This window comes from Pelobates fuscus, chromosome 10, assembly GCF_036172605.1.
Source record: "Pelobates fuscus isolate aPelFus1 chromosome 10, aPelFus1.pri, whole genome shotgun sequence".
NCBI lineage: Eukaryota > Metazoa > Chordata > Amphibia > Anura > Pelobatidae > Pelobates > Pelobates fuscus.
The window spans coordinates 140,805,021-140,817,542 of record NC_086326.1 but is presented as its reverse complement, the minus strand read 5'-3'; the positions used below and the strand labels follow the sequence as shown (position 1 = coordinate 140,817,542).

General features: G+C 39.9%; 1 protein-coding gene across 1 annotated transcript in view; it reads left to right on the top strand.

Moving 5' to 3' along the window:
* The window catches only part of LOC134574819 (uncharacterized), a 58,624-nt gene extending 47,109 nt beyond the window's left edge, over nucleotides 1-11,515 (top strand). The window contains exons 14-15 of the mRNA XM_063433883.1: nucleotides 3,169-3,216; nucleotides 8,908-11,515. Coding sequence (XP_063289953.1) covers nucleotides 3,169-3,216; nucleotides 8,908-10,696 — 1,837 coding nt within the window. The 3' untranslated portion in view covers nucleotides 10,697-11,515. The remainder of the gene's footprint in view (nucleotides 1-3,168; nucleotides 3,217-8,907) is intronic.
* Nucleotides 11,516-12,522: the final 1,007 nt, after the last annotated feature.

Sequence of the window (12,522 nt, the reverse complement as noted above, 5' to 3'; positions counted from 1 at the left end):
ATTATCTGCACTTCAAAAATAAAGAATTAAAAAAAAAAAAAAAAAGAAATATCATGGGCCCCAGTCAGTGTCAGTAATAACAGGGCCCCACTCACTGTGTCAGTAATATCAGGAGCCCCAGTCGGTCATGTGGGGATATTTATGGGATAATAATTGTAAACAGAGAGAATTGCCCACGAGTTTCAATTCTCAGATCCCTAATCGTTATCGTTATAAGTGAAAGGTAAAACCATATACCGGTAATTAAAATCACAAATTGTTATAAAAATATAATTTTATTTTTAACAATTTAAATTAATAATGATGAGTAACATGCATGATAATAATCAATGTAATTTGAGTATAACAATATGCAATACAATATGGCAATAATCAATGAATATTCAGTATAAAACAATATGCAATACAATAGGCAATTTACTTCCTGGTTAGTACAGCATAGACTCCATTAGCTGTCAAGACTGATTTACGATAGGTTTCAGAGAAGGAATGTGAGTTTCACACTGAGCTGCAGTGTAGGGCAATAGAACTTAGCTAGCAGTTAGAAATAACCCTTGCAGTGCTGGCTAGACCTCCTAAGTAGTTAAGATGTACTCTTGCGTGATTTTAATTAAAAATAACATTTAACCAGTCATCAACCATTTCCTTGATTTTATCCAATGAGAGAAATCTACTATGTTATATTAGCTGATATTTTATTAATTTGTCTAAACAGATATTTTCTCATTTTAGAGCCAATCAATACAGCTGGATAAATGGTCATGATATGCTAACGTGATATTAATCACACAAATACATTAATGGCTATATTAATCCCAGCTGCAGATAGGATGCTATAACCATATATATATTCTTTAATAATTAAGATTTCTAAATATGAAATCTAATCATGATTTATCCAGTCATATATCATGCTATTAATTTAATTAATTTAAATTAATTAATTAAATGCTAGTATATTTACCAGTTATGTAGATATTTTCTCATCAGATATTCCCAGGTAGCTAAGTGTCATGGGTCTCTTTCTCTGCATGGAGTGTAAGAGTTTCTTGGTTACTCTGATCACCCGATTCTGCCTGGATCTCTCTGAATCCCCAGAGTGTTGTAATCTCTCTCTCTTCAATCTTTGAATCTCCGAATCTCCCCTTGTCTTAACTTTTTAAAGGGGAAATTCCTCTAAGTGATAGCCAATCACAAATGTGGGGTGTGGTTCCCTTCTAGGTAACCCATTTAATATTTGGACTCTAGATGGCAGCATTGTTCCACTACACATACCTATCCAGGAAAGAGTTAACTTTTCCTGGTGGCTATTTTTGACGTCATTTACGTTATCTTTATGGTGGCTATAACTTTATATTTTCTGTCAGATCACAGGGTCTTTCTCAGTTTTGTCCAGACTATGCGTCTGCAAATTCTGCTATAATTCCTAAAATTGATAGTTTGTGAACTAAGTTTCACCTTAAACTATAATGGGACGTTGTACAATATCGAAAGTAAAATTTAATTATTTAATCCTCTGTCACCCAGGTCTGGGTTTTTAGAATTTATTATATTCCATTAGTACCTAGACAGTCTCTTATCACTTGGTTTGTTTATATACACATTCCATTCAGCTTGGGCAAAGCAGTCAGTTTTAGAGAAAGGATAGAAATTCTGTGTCTCTTTTGTTAGCTTGAAGATACAAAATGGAGTCTGGTCTGTTTGGCAATGACTTCAGAATATACACTTTGTATTTCTATCATAGCACAAAATGTCTGCCGATATAAATACCCTGACAGTCAGTGTCAGTAATATCAGGAGCCCCAGTCAGTGTCAGTAATATCAGGGGCCCCAGTCAGTCAGTGTCAGTAATATCAGGGGCCCAGTCAGTCAGTGTCAGTAATATCAGGGGCCCCAGTCAGTCAGTGTCAGTAATATCAGGGGCCCCAGTCAGTCAGTGTCAGTAATATCAGGGGCCCCAGTCAGTCAGTGTCAGTAATATCAGGGGCCCCAGTCAGTCAGTGTCAGTAATATCAGGGGCCCCAGTCAGTCAGTGTCAGTAATATCAGGGGCCCCAGTCAGTCAGTGTCAGTAATATCAGGAGCCCCAGTCAGTCAGTGTCAGTAATATCAGGAGCCCCAGTCAGTGTCAGTAATATCAGGGGCCCCAGTCAGTGTCAGTAATATCAGGGGCCCCAGTCAGTCAGTGTCAGTAATATCAGGGGCCCCAGTCAGTCAGTGTCAGTAATATCAGGGGCCCCAGTCAGTCAGTGTCAGTAATATCAGGGGCCCCAGTCAGTCAGCGTCAGTAATATCAGGGGCCCAGTCAGTCAGTGTCAATAATATCAGGGGCCCAGTCAGTCAGTGTCAGTAATATCAGGGGCCCAGTCAGTCAGTGTCAATAATATCAGGGGCCCCAGTCAGTCAGTGTCAGTAGTATCAGGGGCCCCAGTCAGTCAGTGTCAGTAATATCAGGGGCCCAGTCAGTCAGTGTCAATAATATCAGGGGCCCCAGTCAGTCAGTGTCAGTAGTATCAGGGGCCCCAGTCAGTCAGTGTCAGTAATATCAGGGGCCCCAGTCAGTCAGTGTCAGTAATATCAGGGGCCCCAGTCAGTCAGTGTCAGTAATATCAGGGGCCCCAGTCAGTCAGTGTCAGTAATATCAGGGGCCCCAGTCAGTCAGTGTCAGTAATATCAGGGGCCACAGTCAGTCAGTGTCAGTAATATCAGGGGCCCAGTCAGTCTGTCAGTGTCAGTAATATCAGGGGCCCCAGTCAGTCAGTGTCAGTAATATCAGGGGCCCCAGTCAGTCAGTGTCAGTAATATCAGGGGCCCCAGTCAGTCAGTGTCAGTAATATCAGGGGCCCCAGTCAGTCAGTGTCAGTAATATCAGGGGCCCCAGTCAGTTACTGTCAGTAGTATCAGGGGCCCCTCACAGCATCATCCTTCATTCGCACAATGCGATGTTGTGACGTCACTCCACCCTATTACCGCGGGGGATCACGGGAGATGAAGTGCACAGCAGAATAATGAACACAACTGACGTAATGACGTCCCTGCGATACGTACCACAATGCATTGCGCTCTGTGCTGTTGGCTACAATACAATGGCTCCTGTAACGAACCCAAAAAAATTATCGCCCCGCCCATGACGTAATAACTGTGTGTTTTGTACTGTACCAAGCTAAAGCAAACACTGCACAGGAGGAGTACAGGCAACCAGGGAGAGGAGGGCCAGGTATGTGAGGCCAGCCAAGAAAGCCAGTCCTGATATCAGATACAATAACCCCTGGGGGTAAATAGGGGAGAGGGGAGGCTGTGTGTGGGCCATAGCCAGTCCTGATATCAGATATAATAACCCCTGGGGGTAAATAGGGGAGAGGGGAGGCTGTGTGTGGGTCATAGCCAGTCCTGATATCAGATATAATAACCCCTGGGGATAAATAGGGGAGAGGGGAGGCTGTGTGTGGGCCATAGCCAGTCCTGATATCAGATATAATAACCCCTGGGGGTAAATAGGGAAGAGGGGAGGCTGTGTGTGGGTCATAGCCAGTCCTGATATCAGATATAATAACTCCTGGGGGTAAATAGGGGAGAGGGGAGGCTGTGTGTGGGTCATAGCCAGTCCTGATATCAGATATAATAACCCCTGGGGGTAAATAGGGGAGAGGGGAGGCTGTGTGTGGGCCATGGCCAGTCCTGATATCAGATATAATAACCCCTGGGGGTAAATAGGGAGAGGGGAGGCTATGTGTGGGCCATAGCCAGTCCTGATATCAGATATAATAACCCCTGGGGGTAAATAGGGGAGAGGGGAGGCTGTGTGTGGGCCATAGCCAGTCCTGATATCAGATATAATAACCCCTGGGGGTAAATAGGGGAAAGGGGAGGCTGTGTGTGGGCCATAGCCAGTCCTGATATCAGATATAATAACCCCTGGGGGTAAATAGGGTAGAGGGGAGGCTGTGTGTGGGTCATAGCCAGTCCTGATATCAGATATAATAACTCCTGGGGGTAAATAGGGGAGAGGGGAGGCTGTGTGTGGGCCATAGCCAGTCCTGATATCAGATGTAATAACCCCTGAGGGTAAATAAAGGAACGGGGAGGCTGTGTGTGGGCCATAGCCAGTCCTGATATCAGATATAATTACCCCTGGGGGCAAATAGGGGAGAGGGGAGGTTGTGTGTGGGCCATAGCCAGTCCTGATATCAGATATAATAACCCCTGTGGGTAAATAGGGGAGAGAGGAGACTGTGTGTGGGCCATAGCCAGTCCTGATATCAGATACAATAACCACTGGGGGTAAATAGGGGAGAGGGGAGGCTGTGTGTGGGCCATAGCCAGTCCTAATATCAGATATAATAACCCCTGGGGGTAAATAGGGGAGAGGGGAGGCTGTGTGTGGGCCATAGCCAGTCCTGATATCAGATATAATAATCCCTGGGGGTAAATAGGGGAGAGGGGAGGCTATGTGTGGGCCATAGCCAGTCCTGATATCAGATATAATAACCCCTGGGGGTAAATAGGGGAGAGGGGAGGCTATGTGTGGGCCATAGCCAGTCCTGATATCAGATATAATAACTCCTGGGGGTAAATAGGGGAGAGGGGAGGCTGTGTGTGGGCCATAGCCAGTCCTGATATCAGATATAATAACCCCTGGGGGTAAATAGGGGAGAGGGGAGGCTGTGTGTGGGCCATAGCCAGTCCTGATATCAGATATAATAACCCCTGGGGGTAAATAGGGGAGAGGGGAGGCTATGTGTGGGCCATAGCCAGTCCTGATATCAGATATAATAACCCCTGGGGGTAAATAGGGGAGAGGGGAGGCTGTGTGTGGGTCATAGCCAGTCCTGATATCAGATATAATAACTCCTGGGGGTAAATAGGGGAGAGGGGAGGCTGTGTGTGGGCCATAGCCAGTCCTGATATCAGATGTAATAACCCCTGAGGGTAAATAAAGGAAAGGGGAGGCTGTGTGTGGGCCATAGCCAGTCCTGATATCAGATATAATTACCCCTGGGGGCAAATAGGGGAGAGGGGAGGCTGTGTGTGGGCCATAGCCAGTCCTGATATCAGATATAATAACCCCTGTGGGTAAATAGGGGAGAGAGGAGACTGTGTGTGGGCCATAGCCAGTCCTGATATCAGATACAATAACCACTGGGGGTAAATAGGGGAGAGGGTAGGCTGTGTGTGGGCCATAGCCAGTCCTAATATCAGATATAATAACCCCTGGGGGTAAATAGTGGAGAGAGGAGGCTGTGTGTGGGCCATAGCCAGTCCTGATATCAGATATAACAACCCCTGAGGGTAAATAGAGGAGAGGGGAGGCTGTGTGTGGGCCATAGCCAGTCCTGATATCAGATGTAATAACCCCTGGGGGTAAATAGTGGAGAGGGGAGGCTGTGTGTGGGCCATAGCCAGTCCTGATATCAGATATAATAACCCCTAGGGGTAAATAGGGGAGAGGGAAGGCTGTGAGTGGGCCATAGCCACTAGTGGCTGTCACTCGGTTGAGAGGTGTTACTAGGCAGCAATGTAAAAACTGCCTTATGTCCGAAAAGGCAGCTTTTACATTGAAAAGTCTACAAGGACAGGCAATATACACCAGAGCCATTACATTAAGCTGTAGTGGTTCTGGTGACTATAGTGTTCCTTTAAGAACTGTATCTTTGTCGTTTGGGGGGGGAAGCAACTGGCTCCTATCTTTGTTTTAGCTGGCTCCTAGATTGAAAGCAAATTTGTCAAGCCCTGAGGTAAACACTGTATTTTCTTTGAAAAAGCCTGTAGGTATCTCCTATACTCATCTGAACAGCCTCATTAAGCTGAAGTTGTTCAGGTGACTATAGTGTCCCTTTAAAATCACAGTTCCCTTCTTCACAACACCACCATTTCTTTGGGAATTGGAATGTTGAAAAAAAAATGGAAAAACAACTTTGACCTGTGTTAAACTGCATGAGACAGTAGAGGAGATAAATATTTTGTTCAGTGAACGGGATCTTTGCATTTTATGTTGTTTGGATTGTATAGGATAGCGAGGCATAAGATAGTGTTAGTTGTATCTAGTGACTTTAACCCCTTAAGACTGCAGCCAAATGTACAAGTTGTGAACAGAACAAAACGTAAACAAAACCTGGCATTTGCGCTATGTCTGTCCAACCGTAATTCACTTCTTTCATATTAAATGCACCCCCCTTTATTATATATCATTTTATTCAGGGGAAACAGGGCTTTCATTTAATGTCAAATATTTAGCTATGAAACATAATTTAATATGAAAAAAATGGGAGAAAATAAGAAATTTTATTTTTTTAGTTCTACGTGGCATTTTAACTGTCAATGTCATAATACTGTTTGCTTTTACTGCAATAAAATACACATATTTGTATTCAGCAAAGTCTCACGTGTAAAACAGTACCCCCTATGTACAGGTTTTATGGTGTTTTGGGAAGTTACAGGGTCAAATATAGCATGTTACATTTGAAATTGAAATTCACCAGATTGGTTACGTTGCCTTTGAGACTGTATAGTAGCCCAGGAATTAAATTTACACCTATAATGGCATACCATTTGCAATAGTAGACAACCCAAGGTATTGCAAATGGGGTATGTCCAGTCTTTTTTAGTAGCCATTTGGTCACAAACACTGGCCAAAGTTAGCGTTAGTATTTGTTTGAGTGTGAAAAATGCAAAAAGCGCCAATTTTGGCCAGTGTTTGTGACTAAGTGGCTACTAAAAAAGACTGGACATACCCCATTTGCAATACCTTGGGTTGTCTACTATTGCAAATGGTATGCCATCATAGGGGTAATTTTCATTCTTGGGCTACCATAGGGTCACAAAGGCAACGTAAGCAATCTGGCGAATTGTAATGTGAAAAAAATGAAGCCTTATATTTGACGCTGTAACTTTTGAAAACACCATAACACCTGTACATGAGGGGTACTGTTGTACTCGGGAGACTTTGCTGAACACAAATATACTATTTAAAAACAGTAAAAAGTATTGCAGCAATAATATCGTCCGTGTAAGTGCTGTTTGTGCGTGAAAAATGCAAAAAACTTCACTTTTACTGGCGATATCATCGTTGTAATACATTTTACTGTTTTGAAACACTAATATTTGTGTTCAGCGAAGTCTCCCGAGTAAAACAGTACCCCCAAGGTTTTATGGTGTCTTGGAAAGTTATAGGGTTAAATATAGTGAAATATGAAAAGAGAGGATATTTTCTCCTTAGTCTAAAGATTCACACAAGGTAAAATCTCCGACTAGGAAAAAATGGTCAGGGTGGGTGATACCAGCTACACCCAAATTGGGCATGAACCCTTAAGTTATGTCAATGAAAAAAACACAAGGAAATGCTTGGATGTTCTCCCATAAAAGAAAGGGAAGAACTGCCAAGCCGGCTGGTATAGATATGTGTGCACATAGATGTTATGCCAAAAGAATCTTAGAATCTGGAGTCCAGTGGGTAGATGGGTATCAGAGAGATGTTACGTATGATAACTATAGTGCGTAAGAAGTATCTCCAAATCCACAAAAAATATATACAGACTTTAATAATCTATTCAAGAGAAAGAGATACTATGGCAACTATGTATCAATGAAAACTCTCTGGTTCCCCTAGTTGCCTATAATTTTACCCTTGGTACCAAAAGCAAATCCATTTTTCGGAGTGCTATTACACAGGGGGTTATAGGCAATAGGCCCCTATACAGCAGAATACCTTCAAAAAAATCCTTTAGTGTATTCAATCAATTTCGAGATAAATAACTCGATATACACATTATAGAGTTATGAAGGGTGTTAGACCAAACGTTTAAAATTAGCAGAGGGATAGACAGGAGTAGTAAGTGTCTAGATATTAAATATATTAATTATTAAATATAGTGCTAGCAAATTAAATTCCCTATACTTTCGGCATGGGTTGTCAGGCAGGTCCCGCTAATTGTAATTAATTAGGATACCTAATTATGTAAAAATATTACATAAATATATGTATAGAATTAATATATGTGTGTATATATATATATATATATATATATATATATATATAATTTTTTTTAAACATATTTTTATTTATATATAGGTATAAATATAGTGATATATACGTATATATTTATGTATATAGATATATTATTTCGTTCTACGTGTATTTTGATATAAATATATATATTGATATCACAATACAGTTAGAACGAAATAAAACACATCTATATATTTTTTAATATTTTATTTTTAATTTTTTACATTTTTTTTACGTATTTACATATTTTTTTATAATGTGTGTATATATATATATATATATATATATATATATATATATATATATATTTAATCAGTATCAGTCTACATGTAATTTGAAATTAATATATATGATCTAAGTATATATATATATATATATATATATTTTTTTTTTTACACTGATTTTAACTTATTTTAATTTGATTTCAGCCAGCAGGGGGACTAACTGTCATTACAGGCAGTCCCCCTGCTGGCATTGCTGCAGCCAGCTATCCCGGCCATGTGATTGTGAGGTCCTCGCAAGGACCTCACTCTCACATGGCCCGGGGGGGCTGAAGAGGAAGGACGTGCCGCGGGGGGCTCCCTGGGAGTCCCCCCAACCGCGATCGCTGGCGACCGGGTAAGTAACAAAAAAACGGAGGTCGTACAATTACGCCCTGCGGCGTTTAGAGCCGCTTTAAAAAGGACGTAATTGTACGCCCTCCGGTCTTAAGGGGTTAAAGCTTATTTGTTTTGGTTTATTTCTATTTTTATAATAAGAGATCCAGATAATTTCCTTCAAAAGCATTTGAGCCATGAAAGGGTTCACATACATTTTTCTTACCATTATATATAAGATCATTGTGTTAGGAAGCGTTTTTTTATTTAGAAACTAATGCAATATTTGTACATTACTTTCTGTCAGATTTGTCGTGTTCGAAACTACTTCCACAGAAATGAAAGTCCCTTCATTACCAACAGTTTGCATAAAACAAGAACATAATATTATTGGATGCAATACAGAAGTTCAATTGTCAACAGAAAAGACCAGTACAAGAATAAGAAACACTTCAGAAACGTCATCCTGTGAAGAAGGGACTATCAGAGACGATGACGGTTACACAGAATATACATCTACATATATTAAGGAGGATCCAGACTTCCATAAAGACCGAAATCTCACTAATGCTGACATTTATACACCCCGGAAATGTACACAGACAGAATATCTGTCTACACATATTAAAAAAGAACTGGTGTCATATGAAAAACAAACATGTAAAGAAGATGATGTCTTAACACCTATTGATGAATCACATATCGACTATATTTCTTTTCATATTAAGGAAGAATCATCCTCAAGTGATGAGGGCGATCTTACAGACAGTGACAGTTATACACCCACCATACATACACATGGAGAATATAGATCTGCTCATATTAAGGAGGAACCAGACTTGCTTGAAGAGGAAAATCTCAATAAACATGCAGAGTTTGAATATAGATGGATACGAAATAAAGAGCAATCATTCTCCTGTGAAAAAGGAAACGATGAGGGCGATCTCACTGGCAATGACATTTATGTGCCCAAAGACCATACACAGATAGAATATACATGTATCCGTATTAAGGAAGAATCGTCCTCTTGTGAAGTAGAAAATCTTACAGATGCTGACATTAATACACCCACAGAATCATCTACTCATATTACAGATAAAATAGTTTCAGGTAAAAATCCTGTCCAATACCAAACGATGCAATCCAAAGACAAGCCATATTCATGTTCTATTTGTGAGAAATGTTTTACACAGAAATCGTATCTTGTTAAACATCAGAGAATTCACACAGGAGAGAAGCCCTATTCCTGTTCAGAATGTGGAAAATGTTTTAGCTTGAAAACGTACCTTGTTAAACATAAGAGGGTTCACACAGGAGAGAAGTTGCATTCTTGTTCAGATTGTGGGAAATGTTTTAGTGAAAAATCACATCTTGATATACATCAAAAGATTCATACGGGAGGGAAACTTTATTCTTGTTATGAATGTGGAAAATGTTTTACACACAAATCGGATTTTGTTAAACATCAGCGGATTCACACAGGAGAGAAACCATATTCATGTTTGGAGTGTGGGAAATGTTTTACCCAGAAACCCCATCTTGTTAGTCATCAGAGAGTTCACTCAGGGGATAAATTACAATTCTGTTCAGAATGTGGGAAATTTTATAGCTATAGAGCATACCTTATACATCAGAAACTTCATTCATCAGAGAAGCCATATTCTTGTTCTGAATGCGACGAGTGTTTTAGTGAAAAATCCCATCTTTTTATACATCAAAGAATGCACACAGGAGAAAAAGTATATTCATGTTCTGAATGTGGAAAATGTTTTACACACAAATCAGATTTTGGAAAGCACCAGAGAATCCACACAGGAGAAAAACCATATCCCTGTTCAGAATGTGGAAGATGTTTTACTCAGAAACCCCATCTTGTTAAACATCAGAGGGTTCACACCGGGGAGAAGCCATATTCTTGTTCTGAATGTGGGAAATGTTTTAGCGAAAAATCAAATCTTGTTAAGCATCGCAGGATTCACACAGGAGAGAAACAATATGCTTGTTTAGTATGTGGGAGAAGGTTTTGTGATAAATCCAATCTGCTTCATCATCAGTGTGCCCACACCAGAGGTAAAAAAAATACTTGTTCAAAATAGCATTTTGTATCAGATAACTAAATACCTGCCAGGATTGGGACATGAAATCAGTACAGCCGGAGGGGGACCATGCTAGTGATGCAATGCCCAAAGTAGCATGTCAGCCTGGCATGATTACAAGCCAGTGCCACTCAGGGATGTACAAGCACAGAGCTGTTAAACCACTCTACCCTTTGGCTGAATGCAGTTTGCACAGTGTAAATATGTCAGATAATGCACTTTTCTTTCTGTGCACATGGTCTCTGTAGTCTTCAGATCCAGGACACCAGAGAGCAAACCCAGAATTGAGAGATCGTCTGCCAAATTGTAGACTGCTGGGAGGTATGCAACTGACGTAGTGAGACCCAGTAAAAGCAAATGAACAGGCTAAAAGGAAATCCATTATATTGGGAACCACAAATCTGAAAAAGTGACTGTAAACCCCTTGATAGATCACTTGAAACATGTCTCACGTAAAAAAAAAGAAAAACTCTGCACTATGGTCACCTCATATTTCTATATTCTTCTATGCCTACCACAGTCCCAATCCCCACAGGTCTTAATGTAATAGAAGAGATTAAACAAACATGATACTGCTGTATAAAATATAACAAATAGTAATAGTTTACAAAGTGTTTGGATCAAGACTGGAGATATCTGAAATCCTGGAATGTTTTGTTTTACCCCCTACCAACTGGTTTGAAAACGGCTGCAATAGAAGACTTACATTTGAAGAGAGCATCAGTCTTCTGTAACCTTTCCCTATCAGGTCTGTTGAGTCCGAGTCATAGTTATGGAGTCCGAAGCAATTTAGAGTTACTAAAGTAGGAGTCGGTACAAAAAAAAAATGAATATATGTTGACTCCCATACATCAAAGATGTTATAGGTTTAGGCCTCCAACTGCTTGATGAGTCGACCTCCAAAATAATCTGCAGCCTTTGGGCCTGGGCTAGGCAGTAGAAGTCACCGAATAGTCCCATTTTATTAAAAAATGATAAATGTTTTAATTACTGTATGCTGTCATTTTATTATACTATTAATAATCTGGTCAGAGTTTAAAAGTAAAAAAAAAAACTAAACATCATTTAGTTTACTTTTTTGCCGATGGATGGCATGTATGTATCTCTCAGCTGTGTTTACATGTAAATGATATTACATGAGCAAGCGTAATCAGTCAAGTGATAACAAGATGGTAAGCACCCCAGAAATTCTGTTTATTTAGAAAGGAAATTGGAAGTGATAAAGAGATATGAGAATGAAAGCATTGCAGGTACAATATGATATGTGCAAGGCCTTATTTTCATCTAGCCAATTTATCAACAACTTGTGTTGAGCATATTAGTAGATTTTCTAGTTAATAATAATAATAATTTTAATAGAAGTAATACACTGAGAACCATTGTAAAGTGTATCTCATGCCTTCTAACCATAACTTACCGCCTTGAAATGGAATCCCATGGAGTGTACACAGGGCGTTAGTTCATCAAGTGTTACATTGTGAAATCAAGATCTATTAATTTTCGTTTATTTTTTGGCTGTTTCTAAGAAGTTTCTTTAATCAGCTCCAATGATTTTCTTATTGGATTTAGGTTAAGGCTATTCCCTGGCCATTCTAGCAGAATATTATCATTTTCCTGAAAACACTTTTTTTGCAAACAAAAGCAACATGACAAGGAGCTATATCCTGTTGAACTACACTGCTAAAAAAAAAATAAAGGGAACACAAAAATAACACATCCTAGATCTGAATGAATTAAATATTCTTCTGAAATACTTTGAATTACATCGTTGAATGTGCTGACAACAAAATCACACAAAAAATAAAAGAATGGAAATCAAATTTTTC